This window comes from Argopecten irradians, chromosome 15, assembly GCF_041381155.1.
Source record: "Argopecten irradians isolate NY chromosome 15, Ai_NY, whole genome shotgun sequence".
NCBI lineage: Eukaryota > Metazoa > Mollusca > Bivalvia > Pectinida > Pectinidae > Argopecten > Argopecten irradians.
In genome coordinates this window covers 2,390,567-2,411,710 of record NC_091148.1, presented here as the reverse complement: position 1 = coordinate 2,411,710, position 21,144 = coordinate 2,390,567, and the positions used below count along the sequence as shown (strand labels likewise).

Below are 21,144 nucleotides of genomic sequence, written 5' to 3'. Positions count from 1 at the left end.
TCTGACTTTTGAGTTCTTTCTGATTTAATTCATACAGTTGTGAACTTTTACAAGTTACTGTGTTAAAAAAAACAAAAACATGACAGACACAATATATAGATACATGCACATGGATATTCTATACATAAATAATGCAACCAAAGATACAAGATATATGTATGTGTCTACAATTCTGACAAGTCACAACACACATGTGCATGTATAGATATACGGACACCTCATACTGTGTAATACAGTATTGCCGTAAAAAGAGGTGTCTAAGGCCTGTGGTAGACGCCACATATAAATATATATATATATATATATCTGCAATATGATCAAGACAACATACATGTACATGTATATGTTTGTAAATACAGCAGTGTATCTATGAAATGGACAAGACATATATATACGGTGCAGTGTCTACAAACTAAACAAGACATATCACAGTACATGTATGTACATTTGTATACATGTATATGGGGATTTAGTGGATGGGGGCTCCTGTCTTATAAAATTACAATGGACATGTATATGTAGTAATGTTGATACTGCAATATGGTCAAGACATAAAATATACATGTATAGACACTGCAGTGTACACATATCTACAATATTGTCAAGACATAACACATAGATGTATAGACACTGCAGTGTATCTACAATATGGACTATACATAAAACATACTTGTATAGATACTGCAGTGTATCTACAATATTGACAGTACATAAAACATACATGTTAAGTGTATCTACAATCTAAATAAGACATAAAACATACAATATACATTTACATGTAGATACTGCTGTATGGTCAATACATATACATGTATGTAGACACTGCAGTGTATATACAATAAGGTCAATGCATAAAACATATACATGTATAGACACTGCAGTGTATATACAATAAGGTAAAGACATAACACATACTTGTTTGTAGACAATGTATACAATGTAATATGGTAAAGATACATGTTTGTAGACACTGCATGCAATGTATCTATAATATGGTACATATAAAGACATAATACACAAGTATGTGTATTACATGGTGTCTACAATAATGGCAAAGTATATCACACATATACACACGAATATGCACGCTGCATTTTGTTTGTAAATGCATGCATGTATATTTGGGGGAAAGTGGGGGTTCCTACCATATAAACTTGTCTTTTTGGTTATGAAGCAATATAGGACCGGACATAGAACACACAGATAATAAATGATGAATAGAGATGTTTTTTTTCTATCAATATAAGATATGTACATGCAAATTATCATGAGTGCATGTAAAAGTAAAATACACAATTTTTGTCCATGAAAGCACACTTGTCTACTTGTCTTTTACTCTGAATTGATTTATTTTGTTGATGGATATTGATACTTTTGTGTGGATAAATTAAAGAAACTGACACTATATAAATGGATAAATAGTTGCCTTGTTAACTTAAAATTACTGCAGTATACGTATGTCTTGCATTGCATTTTTTCGCTGAGTACATATATATTTAGACATCTTATCTAAACATCTTGATTTGGGAGAACACACGCATACCTATTTGTAAGTCGTCTTGCTACGATGACAAAGGAAATGATTGATATGAAATAATGTTATACTGGTGATTGTTGGCGTTCCAAAAAAATGAATTGATCTGAGTATGAATATAAATATTTAATGTTGTAAACAGTAACATGTCAAACAAACAATTTTGCAACACAATACATTTTTTTCTATGTGTTATTCGACTGACACCCATGGAAATGGATCTATCAGCGCAAAACTACATTTTTTCGTAGTTTATATTTTGGTTGCCATGGTAACATTTTTACGCAAAAAATAATGATTTGATACTCATTCTGGCCACGTCCTCTTTTGAAATTAATATGAAAGTTTAAAGATTACTAAGCCTGATATATAAATTAAACTTTCTGTAGTTGAAGCAAGACAGGTAAAACACTAATTTTAACATTTTCAAAAATCTTCGGTTTTAAATGTTGTTGGTTTCCATGGTAACATTCAAAATTAAATTGAAAATTATGGCATTCAATAAAATTTTCAACCCTTCTGCAATAATATACTTGATGATCAGGTTGATAAATGGACATTTAAATAACTTTCGTTATCTTAAGAGTGATAAATGTAGGAAACTTTAACTTTTTTGTCAGATTCCAAAGTTTCGGTTGCCATGGTAACATAATTAATGTGAAAACATTATTTTTCTAACAAAATTTGAAAAGGTTGTGATCTAAAGTTTTTAAATATATATGGGTTGATTACCAAAATTGTTGATGCAAAAGGGTGAAAAATCACTTTGAAAGAAAATGTCGGATTTTCGGAAACTCTGCTAAAAATTCTTGGGAGTTAAGGGGTTAAGCCACTATAGGGCCTTCTTCAGTCCAAAATAACACTAACACAATGTGTTCGTCTACATCTATGTTTGTTTACATCTATTGTGCGCAGGTATATTTGCCCGCTTGATGTGTATGGCAGCTATTTCGACCCCTGCAATGTGCACTAAATCAATCCCATTTTAAATAATAAATATTGGACATTGGGTGAAATGAAGTAAATCAAATAAGTAATTGATTGACAAGTAAAAATAAATACATAAGAACCCTAAGTAGTTGATGTAATCAAGCAAAAATTTTTATTAAAGGAAAAAGATTAGATTCCTTAAAAGATCCAAAATCATAAAAGATGACTTGGGAACAAAAATAATCATAATTAAAACTTCAGTACTATACAGCCAAAGCTGTGTCTTAATTTGTCTTACAATCATTGTAAAGCTGGAATGTTCAAAAATAAATAAAAAAAACTGAAAATGTTCACCTTTTTGTGACCAACAATTTAGGGAAACTCTTCAGTAAAAGTTGTCATTAACCTAAACTTTTCCGCGTATATTAAGAATTTGTTTGTCAATGAATAAAAAATAACACTATAGAATGTCACTCAACCACAGACAAAGCAAGATGACTATATAGGTCACCCTTTGTGTCAAATGAGAACCTGGTCTATCAGAGTTACTTCCCTTTATTTCACTCAGCTACTAACAATATGAAAAGAAGGAATGTGACCCCGATAGAATGCAGTCCATGAAACCATAACACAAAATCGTCTATTTATCCAAAGAGGAGACATATCTTACACTACATATCACTATTCCCACTTGGTATACAGTAATTTTAGAGGATATCACATCAATTAACCCATTTGGGGTCATGATCTGGTCACCATTCCATCTGACCAATCAAATCACTTCTTCCTATTCATTGACACTGACAAAACAATTGGCATGCAGAACTATGAGAATCACTTTCATGTCACTATGCATCCTCGATATTCCAGGGGTTCCGATCACTTACGATCTCTACACCTCTGGACTATCTCATAGTAAAATTGGAGGCAACATAATAAAACAGGTAATTTAGTCATTTGATGTACATCAAAAGAGCCGTATAACGGTACACTGTGGTTGACTCTGTGGCTTTGATGTTAGGCGTCGATCTCTCTGTAGTCTTCAAATGAAATATTTGCTTGCCGGTGATTGGTCAAATGTTTTCCACTGAGCTGCCTTCAATTTCACTATGAGATAGTCCAGGGGTGTAGAGATCGTAAGTGATCGGAAGCCCTGGAGTATCGAGGATGGTCACTATGTGACGTATGTCACACATAAATGCCTGCATGTATATATTAGTTAATATAACAACACGTGATGAGATGTAGCCTATATCCTTATGATATGTGATAAATCAATAATTGTATAGTTTTATAATTAATTATTGTTAATGATTAATGTTTCTTATTTAATTGGGTGGTAATTATAAAGGACATGGTGATACATTGATAAAACAAACCTCTGAGAACCAATGGTTTATAAGTTGATTAAACACATAAACATCTTATAGACACCCATCCTCGATACTCCAGGGGTTACGATCACATATGATTTCTACACCCCTGGACTATCTCATAGTAAAACTGGAGGCAACAGAATAGAACAGATAATTTAGCCTTTTGATATATATCAAAAGCGCTGTATAATAGTACATCGTGGTTAACTGTGTGGCTTTGAAGTTATGCGTTGCTCTCTCTGTAGTCTTCAAAGGAAATTTTTGCAGTGATTGGTCAGATATTTTCTTCTGAACTGCCTTCAGATTTACTATGAGATAGTCCAGGGGTGGATATAACGTCAGTTATGGTAACCCCTGGAGTATTGAGGATGATAGACACCTTGACGGGGATTAAAATCACAGTACGTTATATCAGAAACATTTTTTTTTGTTTCTTTATTTTTACGTCCTATTAACAGCCAGGGTCATGTAAGGACGAGCCAGGTTTGTTGGTGGAGGAAAGCCGGAGTACCCGGAGAAAAAACACCGTCAAGCGGTCAGTACCTGGCAACTGCCCCACATGGGATTCGAACAAGCATCCCAGAGGTGGAGGGCTTGTGGTTATATGTCGGGACATCTTAACCACTCGGCCACCGCGGCACTTATATCAGAAACATAATATATACATAGAGATTGAAAACGCCTTCTTTGTCACTGTAAAATCTCAGTCATCACTTGTCATTGTAAAATCTAGTCATCACTTGTCACTGTAAAATATCAGTCATCACTCGTCATTTTAAAATCTCAGTTATCACTCGTCATTGTAAAATCTCAGTCATCACTCGTCATTGTAAAATCTCAGTCATCACTTGTCACTGTAAAATATCAGTCATCACTCGTCATTGTAAAATCTCAGTCATCACTTGTCATTGTAAAATCTGTCATCACTTGTCACTGTAAAATATCAGTCATCACTCGTCATTGTAAAATCTCAGTCATCACTTGTCACTGTAAAATATCAGTCATCACTTGTCACTGTAAAATATCAGTCATCACTCGTCATTGTAAAATCTCAGTCATCACTTGTCACTGTAAAATCTCAGCCATCACTCGTCATTGTAAAATCTCAGTCATCACTCGGCACTGTAAAATCTCAGTCATCACTTGTCATTGTAAAATCTCAGTCATCACTCGTCACTGTAAAATCTCAGTCATCACTTGTCACTGTAAAATATCAGTCATCACTCGTCATTGTAAAATCTCAGTCATCACTCGTCACTGTAAAATCTCAGTCATCACTCGTCACTGTAAAATCTCAGTCATCACTTGTCACTGTAAAATCTCAGTCATCACTTGTCACTGTAAAATCTCAGTCATCACTCGTCACTGTAAAATCTCAGTCATCACTCGTCACTGTAAAATCTCAGTCATCACTCGTCACTGTAAAATCTCAGTCATCACTCGTCACTGTAAAATCTAAGTCATCACTCGTCACTGTAAAATCTCAGTCATCACTCGTCACTGTAAAATCTCAGTCATCACTTGTCACTGTAAAATCTCAGTCATCACTCGTCACTGTAAAATCTAAGTCATCACTCATCACTGTAAAATCTCAGTCATCACTTGTCATTGTAAAATCTCAGTCATCACTCGTCACTGTAAAATCTCAGTCATCACTTGTCATTGTAAAATCTCAGTCATCACTTGTCATTGTAAAATCTCAGTCATCACTTGTCATTGTAAAATCTCAGTCATCACTCGTCACTGTAAAATCTCAGTCATCACTCGTCACTGTAAAATCTCAGTCATCACTCGTCACTGTAAAATCTCAGTCATCACTCGTCATTGTAAAATCTCAGTCATCACTCGTCACTGTAAAATCTCAGTCATCACTCGTCACTGTAAAATCTCAGTCATCACTCGTCACTGTAAAATCTCAGTCATCACTTGTCACTGTAAAATCTCAGTCATCACTTGTCACTGTAAAATCTCAGTCATCACTTGTCACTGTAAAATCTCAGTCATCACTTGTCACTGTAAAATCTCAGTCATCACTCGTCACTGTAAAATCTCAGTCATCACTCGTCACTGTAAAATCTCAGTCATCACTTGTCACTGTAAAATCTCAGTCATCACTCGTCATTGTAAAATCTCAGTCATCACTCATCACTGTAAAATCTCAGTCATCACTCGTCATTGTAAAATCTCAGTCATCACTCGTCACAGTAAAATCTCAGTCATCACTCGTCATTATAAAATCTCAGTCATCACTTGTCATTGTAAAATCTCAGTCATCACTCGTCACTGTAAAATATCAGTCATCACTTGTCACTGTAAAATATCAGTCATCACTCGTCATTGTAAAATCTCAGTCATCACTCGTCACTGTAAAATCTCAGTCATCACTTGTCATTGTAAAATCTCAGTCATCACTCGTCACTGTAAAATCTCAGTCATCACTCGTCATTGTAAAATCTCAGTCATCACTCGTCATTGTAAAATCTCAGTCATCACTTGTCACTGTAAAATCTCAGTCATCACTCGTCACTGTAAAATCTCAGTCATCACTCGTCACTGTAAAATCTCAGTCATCACTTGTCACTGTAAAATCTCAGTCATCACTTGTCACTGTAAAATCTCAGTCATCACTCGTCATTGTAAAATCTCAGTCATCACTCGTCACTGTAAAATCTCAGTCATCACTCGTCACTGTAAAATCTCAGTCATCACTCGTCACTGTAAAATCTCAGTCATCACTCGTCACTGTAAAATCTCAGTCATCACTCGTCACTGTAAAATCTCAGTCATCACTTGTCACTGTAAAATCTCAGTCATCACTTGTCACTGTAAAATCTTAGTCATCACTCGTCACTGTAAAATCTCAGCCATCACTCGTCACTGTAAAATCTCAGTCATCACTTGTCACTGTAAAATCTCAGTCATCACTTGTCACTGTAAAATCTCAGTCATCACTTGTCACTGTAAAATCTTAGTCATCACTCGTCACTGTAAAATCTCAGCCATCACTCGTCACTGTAAAATCTCAGTCATCACTTGTCACTGTAAAATCTCAGTCATCACTTGTCACTGTAAAATCTCAGTCATCACTCGTCACTGTAAAATCTCAGTCATCACTCGTCACTGTAAAATCTCAGTCATCACTCCTCACTGTAAAATCTCAGTCATCACTTGTCACTGTAAAATCTCAGTCATCACTTGTCACTGTAAAATCTCAGTCATCACTTGTCACTGTAAAATCTCAGTCATCACTCGTCACTGTAAAATCTCAGTCATCACTTGTCACTGTAAAATCTCAGTCATCACTCGTCACTGTAAAATCTCAGTCATCACTCGTCACTGTAAAATCTCAGTCATCACTTGTCACTGTAAAATCTCAGTCATCACTTGTCACTGTAAAATCTCAGTCATCACTCGTCACTGTAAAATCTCAGTCATCACTTGTCACTGTAAAATCTCAGTCATCACTCGTCACTGTAAAATCTCAGTCATCACTCGTCACTGTAAAATCTCAGTCATCACTTGTCACTGTCAAATCTCAGTCATCACTCGTCACTATAAAATCTCAGTCATCACTCGTCACTGTAAAATCTCAGTCATCACTCGTCACTGTAAAATCTTAGTCATCACTCGTCACTGTAAAATCTCAGTCATCACTCGTCACTGTAAAATCTCATTCATCACTCGTCATTGTAAAATCTCAGTCATCACTCGTCATTGTAAAATCTCAGTCATCACTCGTCACTCATCACTTGTCACTGTAAAATCTCAGTCATCACTCATCACTGTAAAATCTCAGTCATCACTCATAACTGTAAAATCTCAGCCATCACTCGTAACAGTAAAATCTCAGTCATCACTTGTCACTGTAAAATCTCAGTCATCACTTGTCACTGTAAAATCTCAGTCATCACTCGTCACTGTAAAATCTCAGTCATCACTCGTCACTGTAAAATCTCAGTCATCACTCGTCACTGTAAAATCTCAGTCATCACTTGTCACTCATCACTTGTCACTGTAAAATCTCAGTCATCACTCGTCACTGTAAAATCTCAGTCATCACTCGTCACTGTAAAATCTCAGTCATCACTTGTCACTGTAAAATCTCAGTCATCACTTGTCACTGTAAAAATCTCAGTCATCACTCGTCATCTCAGTCATCACTCGTCACTGTAAAATCTCAGTCATCACTCGTCACTGTAAAATCTCAGTCATCACTCGTCATTGTAAAATCTCAGTCATCACTAGTCACTGTAAAATCTCAGTCATCACTCGTCACTGTAAAATCTCAGTCATCACTCGTCACTGTAAAATCTCAGTCATCGCTCGTCACTGTAAAATCTCAGTCATCACTCGTCACTGTAAAATCTCAGTCATCACTCGTCACTGTAAAATCTCAGTCATCACTCGTCACTGTAAAATCTCAGTCATCACTCGTCACTGTAAAATCTCAGTCATCACTCGTCACTGTAAAATCTCAGTCATCACTCGTCATTGTAAAATCTCAGTCATCACTTGTCACTGTAAAACCTCAGTCATCACTTGTCACTGTAAAACCTCAGTCATCACTCATCACTGTAAAATCTCAGTCATCACTCGTCATTGTAAAATCTCAGTCATCACTCGTCACTGTAAAATCTCAGTCATCACTCGTCATTGTAAAATCTCAGTCATCACTCGTCACTGTAAAATCTCAGTCATCACTCGTCATTGTAAAATCTTAGTCATCACTTGTCACTGTAAAATCTCAGTCATCACTCGTCACTGTAAAATCTCAGTCATCACTCGTCATTGTAAAATCTCAGTCATCACTCGTCACTGTAAAATCTCAGTCATCACTCGTCATTGTAAAATCTCAGTCATCACTCGTCACTGTAAAATCTCAGTCATCACTCGTCATTGTAAAATCTTAGTCATCACTTGTCACTGTAAAATCTCAGTCATCACTCGTCACTGTAAAATCTCAGTCATCACTTGTCACTGTAAAATCTCAGTCATCACTTGTCACTGTAAAATCTCAGTCATCACTCGTCACTGTAAAATCTCAGTCATCACTTGTCACTGTAAAATCTCAGTCATCACTTGTCACCGTAAAATCTCAGTCATCACTTGTCACTGTAAAATCTCAGTCATCACTTGTCACTGTAAAATCTCAGTCATCACTTGTCACTGTAAAATCTCAGTCATCACTCGTCATTGTAAAATCTCAGTCATCACTCGTCATTGTAAAATCTCAGTCATAACTCGTCACTGTAAAATCTCAGTCATCACTTGTCACTGTAAAATCTCAGTCATCACTCGTCACTGTAAAATCTCAGTCATCACTCATCACTGTAAAATCTCAGTCATCACTTGTCACAGTAAATTCTCAGTCATCACTCGTCACTGTAAAATCTCAGTCATCACTCGTCATTGTAAAATCTCAGTCATCACTCGTCACTGTAAAATCTCAGTCATCACTTGTCACTGTAAAATCTCAGTCATCACTCGTCACTGTAAAATCTCAGTCATCACTCGTCACTGTAAAATCTCAGTCATCAGTTGTCACTGTAAAATCTCAGTCATCAATCGTCAATGTAAAATTTCAGTCATCAGTCGTCACTGTAAAATCTCAGTCATCACTCGTCACTGTAAAATCTCAGTCATCACTCGTCACTGTAAAATCTCAGTCATCACTCGTCACTGTAAAATCTCAGTCATCAGTTGTCACTGTAAAATCTCAGTCATCACTCGTCACTGTAAAATCTCAGTCATCACTCGTCATTGTAAAATCTCAGTCATCACTCGTCATTGTAAAATCTCAGTCATCACTTGTCACTGTAAAATCTCAGTCATCACTCGTCACTGTAAAATCTCAGTCATCACTCGTCACTGTAAAATCTCAGTCATCACTTGTCACTGTAAAATCTCAGTCATCACTTGTCATTGTAAAATCTCAGTCATCACTCGTCACTGTAAAATCTCAGTCATCACTTGTCACTGTAAAATCTCAGTCATCACTCGTCACAGTAAAATCTCAGTCATCACTTGTCACAGTAAAATCTCAGTCATCACTTGAGGTCGTCTCGTCTTCTCCTCGTAACTTTTTTAGAACGGTTGTTGCGAGCTCTTCTATAGTGTTGGGGTGTGAGGTAGAGGCCAGCTTAACTATAACAGGCTCGATACTGTGGTCCTGGAACGCCTTGTGGAATACAGGATCTGTGGGTACAGAATACAGGATCTGTGAGTACAGACAAATCAGAATACAGGATCTGTGAATACCGACAGATCAGAATACAGGATCTATGAGTACAGACAAATCAGAATACAGGATCTATGAGTACAGATAAATCAGAATACAGGATCTGTGAATACCGACAGATCAGAATACAGGATCTATGAGTACAGACAAATCAGAATACTGGATCTATGAGTACAGATAAATCAGAATACAGGATCTATGAGTACAGACAAATCAGAATACAGGATCTGTGAATACCGACAGATCAGAATACAGGATCTGTTAGTACAGACAAATCAGAATACAGGATCTATGAGTACAGACAAATCAGAATACAGGATCTGTGAATACCGACAGATCAGAATACAGGATCTATGAGTACAGACAAATCTGAATACAGGATCTATGAGTACAGATAAATCAGAATACAGGATCTATGAGTACAGACAAATCAGAATACAGGATCTGTGAATACCGACAGATCAGAATACAGGATCTGTTAGTACAGACAAATCAGAATACAGGATCTGTGAGTACAGACAAATCAGAATACAGGATCTGTGAATACCGACAGATCAGAATACAGGATCTGTTAGTACAGACAAATCAGAATACAGGATCTGTGAGTACAGACAAATCAGAATACAGGATCTGTGAATACCGACAGATCAGAATACAGGATCTGTTAGTACAGACAAATCAGAATACAGGATCTGTGAGTACAGACAAATCAGAATACAGGATCTGTGAGTACAGACAAATCAGAATACAGGATCTGTGAATACCGACAGATCAGAATACAGGATCTATGAGTACAGACAAATAAGAATACAGGATCTGTGAATACCGACAGATCAGAATACAGGATTTGTGAGTACAGACAAATCAGAATACAGGATCTGTGAGTACAGACAAATCAGAATACAGGATCTGTCAGTACAGACAGAATTAAGATCATGCATCATAAGTTAATAGATTTTTTATCAATTTTAAAAGAGTACACCATAAGTCAATAGATTTGTATACATTATTTGTCATACTAGATTCCGTATCAATAGATCATCCCAACCTTTGAGAAGCTGTACCAAAGTCCAGAGTGCTATATGAGTAAAGTTGGGGTCGGGTGACTTGAGGAACACATCAATATAGAGCACAATCCCAGAAAGGTTCACAGACTTCAACTCCTCAGGGATCTCTGAAAAACACCAAACTAATCAATTCATATGCCAATTAAGTCAACAAAAATGTTCTTTTCACATTTTCACTCCATGCGAACAAAAAAGAAATCCCTGCTACTGTATTTCTTTGGCAATTCTTATTATTGATGCTCATTGATCCTTCTGTGAGGTTATAACTTACCTAACAGGAACAGTTTGTAACACAGATATTTCCAGATCCCAAAACAACATATTAGGTAAAGTACAATTTACAAACAATTAGTCATACATTTTGGTGATTGCACAGTGACATTTTATCTTTGAAATGATTTTGGTGATGTTATCATAAATCACTGGAAGGTTGAACTTCACCCTTGTCCTTTGGGATTGCAAAACACGCGTAGTCGACCGGACTATCTTACCTACAAGGAAGAGTTGACCAAGGGTTCCCACACTGTGGTATTGGACTGGACTATCTTACCTACAAGGAAGAGTTGACCAAGGGTTCCCACACTGTGGTATTGTACTGGATTATCTTACCTACAAGGAAGAGTTGACAGATGGTTCCCACACTGTGGTATTGGTCTGGACTATCTTACCTACAAGGAAGAGTTGACCGAGGGTTCCCACGCTGTGGTATTGGTCTGGACTATCTTACCTACAAGGAAGAGTTTGCCGAGGGTTCCCACACTGTGGTATTGGTCTGGACTATCTTACCTACAAGGAAGAGTTGACCGAGGGTTCCCACGCTGTGGTACTGGACTGGACTATCTTACCTACAAGGAAGAGTTTGCCGAGGGTTCCCACACTGTGGTATTGGTCTGGACTATCTTACCTACAAGGAAGAGTTGACCGAGGGTTCCCACACTGTGGTACTGGACTAGATTATCTTACCTACAAGGAAGAGTTGACCGAGGGTTCCCATACTGTGGTACTGGTCTGGACTATCTTACCTACAAGGAAGAGTTGACCGAGGGTTCCCACACTGTGGTACTGGTCTGGACTATCTTACCTACAAGGAAGAGTTGACCGAGGGTTCCCACACTGTGGTATTGGACTGGACTATCTTACCTACAAGGAAGAGTTGACCGAGGGTTCCCAAACTGTGGTATTGGACTGGACTATCTTACCTACAAGGAAAAGTTGACCGAGGGTACCCACACTGTTGTACTGCACCTCCGACTGTGTAGACAGTGACGCTAAGGTGACCAGTTTACTGAAGACTTTCCCGCCGTGAAGGTGGAGCAATTTGTACTTAACATCGTCTGTCAAATATAATCATCTTAACGTCATTCAACATGACATAAATATTACCAGACATGTGTGTTACAGTAATGGGCAATATTACCAGACATGTGTGTTACAGTAATGGGCAATATTATCAGACACATGTGTTAATGGGCAATATTATCAGACGTGTGTGTTAATGGGCAATATTATCAGACGTGTGTGTTAATGGGCAATATTATCAGACACATGTGTTAATGGGCAATATTATCAGACACATGTGTTAATGGGCAATATTATCAGACATGTAAGTTAATGGGCAATATTATCAGACGTGTGTGTTAATGGGCAATATTATCAGACATGTATGTTAATGGGCAATATTATCAGACATATATGTTAATGGGTAATATTATCAGACACGTGTGTTAATGGGCAATATTATCAGACACGTGTGTTAATGGGCAATATTATCAGACGTGTGTGTTAATGGGCAATATTATCAGACACGTGTGTTAATGGGCAATAAAGATTGGATCCACATGTATATTTGCCTACAATATCACCAGGATTTTTTCCCCCCTGAGACACCTGCAGGATATTCTCCCTGGATTCCGGCCAATCCAGGTCTGTTCCGAGTCATGTCCCAGAGAAAATAAAGACCGGATCCCGCCAGGATTGACAGAAATCCCACCGAGATTGACCAGGATACAGGGAAAATATCCCGCTAGGATTCCTGGTCATATCTTCTCTTAGGTTTTAATTCTAATAGCCTTACTGGTGATAATTACACCATGACAATATTGTTTAAAATCAATGAAAAGTGTTTTCCAATTTCTATACAATTTATAATTATGATTTAATAAGCAAATATATCTGATCAAAAACACTAATAACAAGAGATCCCAGAGGGATCTTGGCGCCCACCAAAGAATGATCTTATCTGACAAAGGAAAGATGGATCTTTTCTCTACTTTTTAAACTTTTTCAAACATACTACATATAAAATTTGAGACAGATCGCTTCAGTACCTTTTGAGAAATAGCGGTAACAAACTTCAACTATCAAAATCCAAGATGACTCCTTGGCGGCCATCTTGTTGATCAATCGGTCCCAAATCACAATATCCACAACTAGGGCCCTAGGGGAACCTACATATGAATTTTGAGACAGATCCCTTCAGTACTTTCTGAAAAATAGCGATAACAAACTTTGAATAACAAAATGCAAGATGGCTGCCTGGCAGCCATCTTGTTGACCGATCGGTCCCAAAATGCAATATGCACAACTAGGTCCCTAGGGGAACCTACATGTGAAATTTGAGAAAGATCCATTCAATACTTTCTGAGAAATAGCGATAACAAACTTTGAATATAAAAATCCAAGATGGCTGCATGGCAGCAATTTTGTTGACCGATCGGTCCCATATCACAATATGCACAACTAGGGACCTAGGGGAACCTACATATGAATTTTGAGACAGATCCCTTCAGTACTTTCTGAGAAATAGTGATAACAAACTTTGAATAACAAAATCCAAGATGGCTGCCTGGCAGCCATCTTGTTGACCGATCGGTCCCAAAATGCAATATGCACAACTAGGTCCCTAGGAGAACCTACATATGAAATTTGAGACAGATCCCTTCAGTAATATCTGAGAAATAGTCATAACAAACTTTAACTATCAAAATCCAAGATGGCGGCCTGGCGGCCATCTTGTTCACCGATTGGTCCAAAAATGCAATATGCACAACAAAGGCCCTAGGGGAACCTACATATTAAATTTGAGAAAGATCACTTCAGCACTTTTTGAGAAATGGGGATATCAAACCTTAACTATCAAAATCCAAGATGGCTGATCTTGTTTTTCCGATCAACCGCAAAATCGGTATGGCACAACTAGGGACCAAGGGTACTCTCCATGTGAAGTTTGAGACAGATCCCTTCAGTAGTTCTCAAGAAATATCAATAACAAACTTCAAATGCCAAAATCAAAGATGGCTGCCTGGCGGCCATCTTGTTTTTCCTATCAGCCTCAAAATCTGTATGGCTTAACTAGGGACCAAGGGTAACCTCCATATGAAGTTTGAACAAAATCCCTTCAGCAGTTCTCAAGAAATATCAATAACAAACTTCAACTGCCAAAATCAAAGATGGCAGCCTGGTGGCCATCTTGTTTTTCCGATCAGCCGCAAAATCTGTATGGCACAACTAGGGACCAAGGGTACCCTCCATGTGAAGTTTGAACAAAATCCTTTCAATAGTTCTCAAGAAATATCGATAACAAACTTCAACTGCCAAAATCAAAGATGGCTGCCTGGCGGCCATCTTGTTTTTCTGATCAGCCTCAAAATCTGTATGGCACAAATATGGACCAAGGGGACCATCCATGTGAAGTTTGAACAAAATCCCTGCAGCAGTTTTTAAGAAATAGTGATAACAAGCATTGTTTACGGACGGACAACGGACGACGGACGGCGGATGAGGGAAGACGGCTAAGGGTGATTTGAATAGCCCACCATCTGATGATGGTGGGCTTAATACAAACACTTGATTATATGAAGATCAATGAAATATCACTGACTCACCCTCATCAGCAAACACAGCCAAGGCAGCTGTCACCTCGATCATTGTACTGACCCTCGTCTCTAACCCGAGCAACACAAAGGTCAATGCTTCCACACAATCGTGTTCAACAAGGTCCTGTAAATAACAACAACAAGGTCATGTAAATAACAAGACACACAGATATCCTTACCCTGATATACTGACACACAGATATCCTTACCCTGATATACTGACACACAGACATCCTTACCCTGATATACTGACACAGATATCCTTACCCTGATATACTGACACACAGATATCCTTACCCTGATATACTGACACACAGATATCCTTACCCTGATATACTGACACACAGACATCCTTACCCTGTTATTATGACACACAGACATCCTTACCCTAATATACTGACACACAGATATCCTTACCCTGATATACTGGCCCACAGATATCCTTACCCTGATATACTGACACAGACATCCTTACCCTGATATACTGACACACAGACATCCTTACCCTGATATACTGACACAGATATCCTTACCCTGATATACTGACACACAGACATCCTTACCCTGTTATACTGACACACAGATATCCTTACCCTGAAATACTGACACACAGATATCCTTACCCTGATATACTGACACAGATATCCTTACCCTGATATACTGACACACAGACATCCTTACCCTGATATACTGACACACAGATATCCTTACCCTGATATACTGACACAGATATCCTTACCCTGATATACTGACACAGACATCCTTACCCTGATATACTGACACAGACATCCTTACCCTGATATACTGACACACAGATATCCTTACCCTGATATACTGACACACAGATATCCTTACACTGATATACTGACACACAGACATCCTTACCCTGATATACTGACACAGATATCCTTACCCTGATATACTGACACACAGACATCCTTACCCTGATATACTGACACACAGACATCCTTACCCTGATATACTGACACACAGATATCCTTACCCTGATATACTGACACACAGACATCCTTACCCTGTTATACTGACACACAGACATCCTTACCCTAATATACTGACACACAGATATCCTTACCCTGATATACTGGCCCACAGATATCCTTACCCTGATATACTGACACAGACATCCTTACCCTGATATACTGACACACAGACATCCTTACCCTGATATACTGACACAGATATCCTTACCCTGATATACTGACACACAGACATCCTTACCCTGTTATACTGACACACAGATATCCTTACCCTGAAATACTGACACACAGATATCCTTACCCTGATATACTGACACAGATATCCTTACCCTGATATACTGACACACAGACATCCTTACCCTGATATACTGACACACAGATATCCTTACCCTGATATACTGACACAGATATCCTTACCCTGATATACTGACACAGACATCCTTACCCTGATATACTGACACACAGACATCCTTACCCTGATATACTGACACACAGACGTCCTTACCCTGATATACTGACACAGACATCCTTACCCTGATATACTGACAGACATCCTTACCCTGATATACTGACACACAGACATCCTTACCCTGATATACTGACACAGATATCCTTACCCTGATATACTGACACAGACATCCTTACCCTGATATACTGACACACAGACATCCTTACCCTGATATACTGACCCACAGACATCCTTACCCTGATATACTGACACAGATATCCTTACCCTGATATACTGACACAGATATCCTTACCCTGATATACTGACACAGATATCCTTACCCTGATATACTGGCTCACAGACATCCTTACCCTGATATACTGACACAGATATCCTTACCCTGATATACTGACACAGATATCCTTACCCTGATATACTGACACAGATATCCTTACCTGATATACTTACACACAGACATCCTTACCCTGATATACTGACACACAGATATCCTTACCCTGATAAAATGACACACAGATATCCTTACCCTGATATACTGGCCCACAGCTAGGTTACGTAAGATGCCGGCAGCATGTCTCTGAGCCTCTGGGTTGTGGCTATCACACAATATATGGCACAGTTCTATCACAAAGTTATTAGCCATAATCTGCACCTGGAAGTAACAGACAAATGTAAACCCTGGAATTAACTTTCAGTAACATGTGTCCCCTACTGTCATCTACATTTTCTTATTGATGGCAATTAAACATCATAGCTTAGATATTATTAGATCATAGTATGAAGTTTGTAAAATTTTGCTGATTTGTTCTTATTCGTTATCATCCGGCCAACTAAAGTTTCTGAAACAATCTATTTTTTTAGTAACGGTGAGCTTTGTAGTGGCCCGAGCAGCCATGAACAAATTCTGTTGATGTGTTCTCTGAAGTTATCTAGTGCTTCATGTTAGATTTGCCTCTGTCCAGTTGGCATATATATTGACTATGAATGCCAACTGAAAGACGTTCAATGCTTCTATTTACATTTGGCAACAATTTTATGTTGAAATACCAAGGGATTTTACATCTATAATATGAATTAGTCGTTCCTTATCATTAAAGATGGAACAGCCATTTGAACAGCCGTTTTCCGTGATGGCTGGCACGACAATTGTGATGTCACAATGATAATGACGTCATAATAACTGATTGGTGTTCATAGTCTATATATAGCTAAATGACCGCTAACTGCGCTTAGTAAGGTTACATAGCAGAACTGCAGTGAAAATGTAAATATAAGAAATTGAATTAATGATTTTTTCTAGATTGATATCAAAATTTGTCGTATAATGACATTTTTTTTCTTCAGAGGTTAATTGGTCCGATAAATAAAAAATCTTCAATATGTATTCTATGATACACTTTTATAATGTATAATGTGCATGTATGGTTGTATTAATAGATGTAATATACAATTATAGACTTTTGCTGAGGTCCATAAGATGTTATAATACCCTGGTAGAATTTAATTTATTAGATATTCTACCAATGAGTTATAACACCATATGGATTGAATCAAAGGTCCATAAGTTTTGTATTTGATATGATAATCATTTTAACTGTTTGCCTCATGCTTAGTAACATAGAGAATGGCTCGACTACATCTTCCCGAAGAACTTGATGTCAGGGTATTGTGACAGTCATAATATCACAATAGGAATATTGACTCGCATGTGACGTAACAATAGGGAATATTGACTTGGTGTTTCTAAAAATGGAAACATCAAGTCAATATGCTAAATATTGCCTTCCACGTGACAGCCGTTTTCCGTGATGGCTGGCACGACAATTGTGATGTCACAATGATATTAACGTCATAATAAGAATAAGAATGGGGAAAATCGGAGCATATCTAATATAAATAAAAATGTTTCTTTTCCTTTCACCATTTATTTTTGTAGCAAAAAATATTCTCTAAAATGTTCTAAAAATCCTCACAAAAATCAAAACAAAATGTTCAAGTTCAATTATCAATAAGAACAAATAAATCAACAAATTATTTTGAAGTTGTTAGAAATGTTTCATACCTCGTTGGCTCGATGTATAGACAGGTTGCGGAGGCATGCCACAGCTGCCACCAGTGTATCTTTGTGGCCTGTCCGTAATATTTTTTGTAACCGTGGTAACGCACCAAATTTCACAATCAGCGATTGATTGTTACCTAAAAATGATAAAAAGGTTAAAGTTCTAAGTGTCCAGACAGTCTATTAATCTCTTCATGTTGTTTTGTGAACCCTAAACTAGGCTTACCAGTATATTGATAAAGCGTTCGATTGGTCAACAGTGACTTTAACTTTTTCAATATATACGAGTTAACATACAACTGCAAAAATCTTATTAAAACAAATAATCCTAAATTCTCGCTTTGTGTCATAGAGGATCTGACAACATTCTATACAGGGTCATGTTCTGGTGAGCTGATCTGTACTTATAAATAAGCTCTAAATTAACTAAATTAACACATTTTTTCACCTGAAAAGCACATTCCCTCACAGTATATACATGTGGCTTGGTTGTGTTCTATTAGCAAAGTTACTGTTCTGAATACATGTTTCATTGTTTCTTTTCTGAAGGAATTTGAATATTTAACTCTTAATTCCTCTTTTGGGCCCTATTCTTTCTGCTCCTAGGGGTGAAAGCCAAAATTTACCCAAATTCTGTTCCCCTTCCTCCAAGGATGTTTCTTGACCAAATTTGGTTACGATTGACACAGAACTATATATATGACTAGTAGCGATTTAAAGGATTTACCTTTATTTCCCCTATTGGGCCCCACCCGATTTGGGGGGGAGGGGGTGGAGTGGAGTCAGAGCCAAAATTTATATAAACTCTGTTTCCCTTCCCCCAAGGATGTTTTTGACCAAATCCATGCAGTACTGTATGACTAGCAGCGATTCAAAAGATTTTCCTCAATTTCCCCTATTGGGCCCCGCACGTCGTCCTGCCCCTGGGGGGTCAGAGTCAAATTTATACAAACTCTGTTTCCCTTCCACCATCAATGTTTCTGGCCAAATTTGGTTAGAATCCATGGAGAACTCAAAGACTAGTAGTGATTGAAAGGGAATGATGACGGAGGGACAGACAAAGAACTCCGCACCATGACATAAGCTCACCGACCCTTTGGGCCAGATGAACTAAAAGTGGGTGAACACAAATATATACTGTACTTATCACAATTAGCGCCCCTCCCCCTAAAACCATCCCTCCCTTCTTCTGAGAAGTTAAAGTTGTATTAACGCCCCTATCCCATCTTTTACAACTGTGTGATAAATAACAACAGTATTGTATCCATCGTACATGCAATATGATTCCATAACAACTGTCGCCTTTGTTATAATTTTAAGTGACCTGGGTCCTTAAACTTACCGTCAGATGCTAGATTTCTCAAAGCTAGACATGCCTGACACTGCACCTACAAACAAATCATCAAATTCTGTAAGCATTATATTCATCATTGAATACAATTTTCATAATTCAGAAACTATTTTCAAAATAAGAATGTTTCAGCTTCTGACTTTTCATCACATTTGACCTTTGAACTGACCTTCTCCACGTTAGCAGACACAAGTTTGATGAGATTCCTTATAACATCTGTGTGACCGAGAGCCACCATCATGGCTCGGTGTTTTTCGTTGACGGCGATATTACTGAGTGAAGCGGCGCTGTAGTACTGAACATCCTGGTCAGGACACTGGAGAAGGTCAACTAAGGTCGGGATCACGCCTTCCTCCACCAAGCTGTTCCTGTGGTTTTCTGTTATAAGTGATAAATGGAGACTGAAACCTCAACACTTGAGAACTAATGAAACCTCAACACTTGAGAACTAATTCAGCCCTTTCAATTTGTGGACTCAATATTACACAGTTTTCTATAAAGCCATATTTTTGGGTCAATATTTCAGTTTTCTACACGGACATATGTGTGGGTAAATATTTAAATTTTCTATACAGACATATTTGTGGGTCAATATTTCAATTTTCTATACACACATATTTGTAGGTAAATATTTCAATTTTCTATACAGACATATTTGTGGGTCAATATTTCAATTTTCTATACACACATATTTGTGGGTCAATATTTCAATTTTCTATACACACATATTTGTGGGTAAATATTTCAATTTTCTATACTGGCATATTTGTGGGTCAATATTTCAATTTTCTATACAGACATATTTGTGGGTCATATATTTCAATTTTATAAACAGACATATTTGTGGGCATATATTTCAGTTTTCTAAACAGCCAGATTTGTGGGTCAATATTTCAATTTTCTAAACAGCCATATTTGTGGGTCAATATTTCAATTTTCTATACAGACATATTTGTGGGTCAATATTTCAATTTTCTATACAGACATATTTGTGGGTCAATATTTCAATTTTATATACAGACATATTTGTGGGTCAATATTTCAATTTTCTATACAGACATATTTGTGGGTCAATATTTCAATTTTATATACAGACATATTTGTGGGTCAATATTTCAATTTTCTATACAGACATATTTTGGGTCAATATTTCAATTTTATATACAGACATGTGGGTCAATATTTCAATTTTCTATACAGACATATTTGTGGGTCAATATTTCAATTTTATATACAGACATATTTGTGGG

General features: G+C 37.4%; 1 protein-coding gene across 1 annotated transcript in view; it reads right to left on the bottom strand.

Annotated features, from left to right (window-relative positions):
* Positions 1 to 8,921: 8,921 nt before the first annotated feature.
* The window catches only part of LOC138309256 (uncharacterized), a 36,069-nt gene continuing 23,846 nt past the window's right edge, over positions 8,922 to 21,144 (bottom strand). Inside the window, exons 7-14 of the mRNA XM_069250412.1 lie at positions 20,064 to 20,272; positions 19,886 to 19,931; positions 18,547 to 18,680; positions 17,011 to 17,136; positions 15,030 to 15,144; positions 12,345 to 12,479; positions 11,127 to 11,252; positions 8,922 to 10,035 (exon numbers count right to left, since the gene is read on the bottom strand). Of these exons, the coding sequence (XP_069106513.1) occupies positions 9,881 to 10,035; positions 11,127 to 11,252; positions 12,345 to 12,479; positions 15,030 to 15,144; positions 17,011 to 17,136; positions 18,547 to 18,680; positions 19,886 to 19,931; positions 20,064 to 20,272 (1,046 nt within the window). The 3' untranslated portion in view covers positions 8,922 to 9,880. The remainder of the gene's footprint in view (positions 10,036 to 11,126; positions 11,253 to 12,344; positions 12,480 to 15,029; positions 15,145 to 17,010; positions 17,137 to 18,546; positions 18,681 to 19,885; positions 19,932 to 20,063; positions 20,273 to 21,144) is intronic.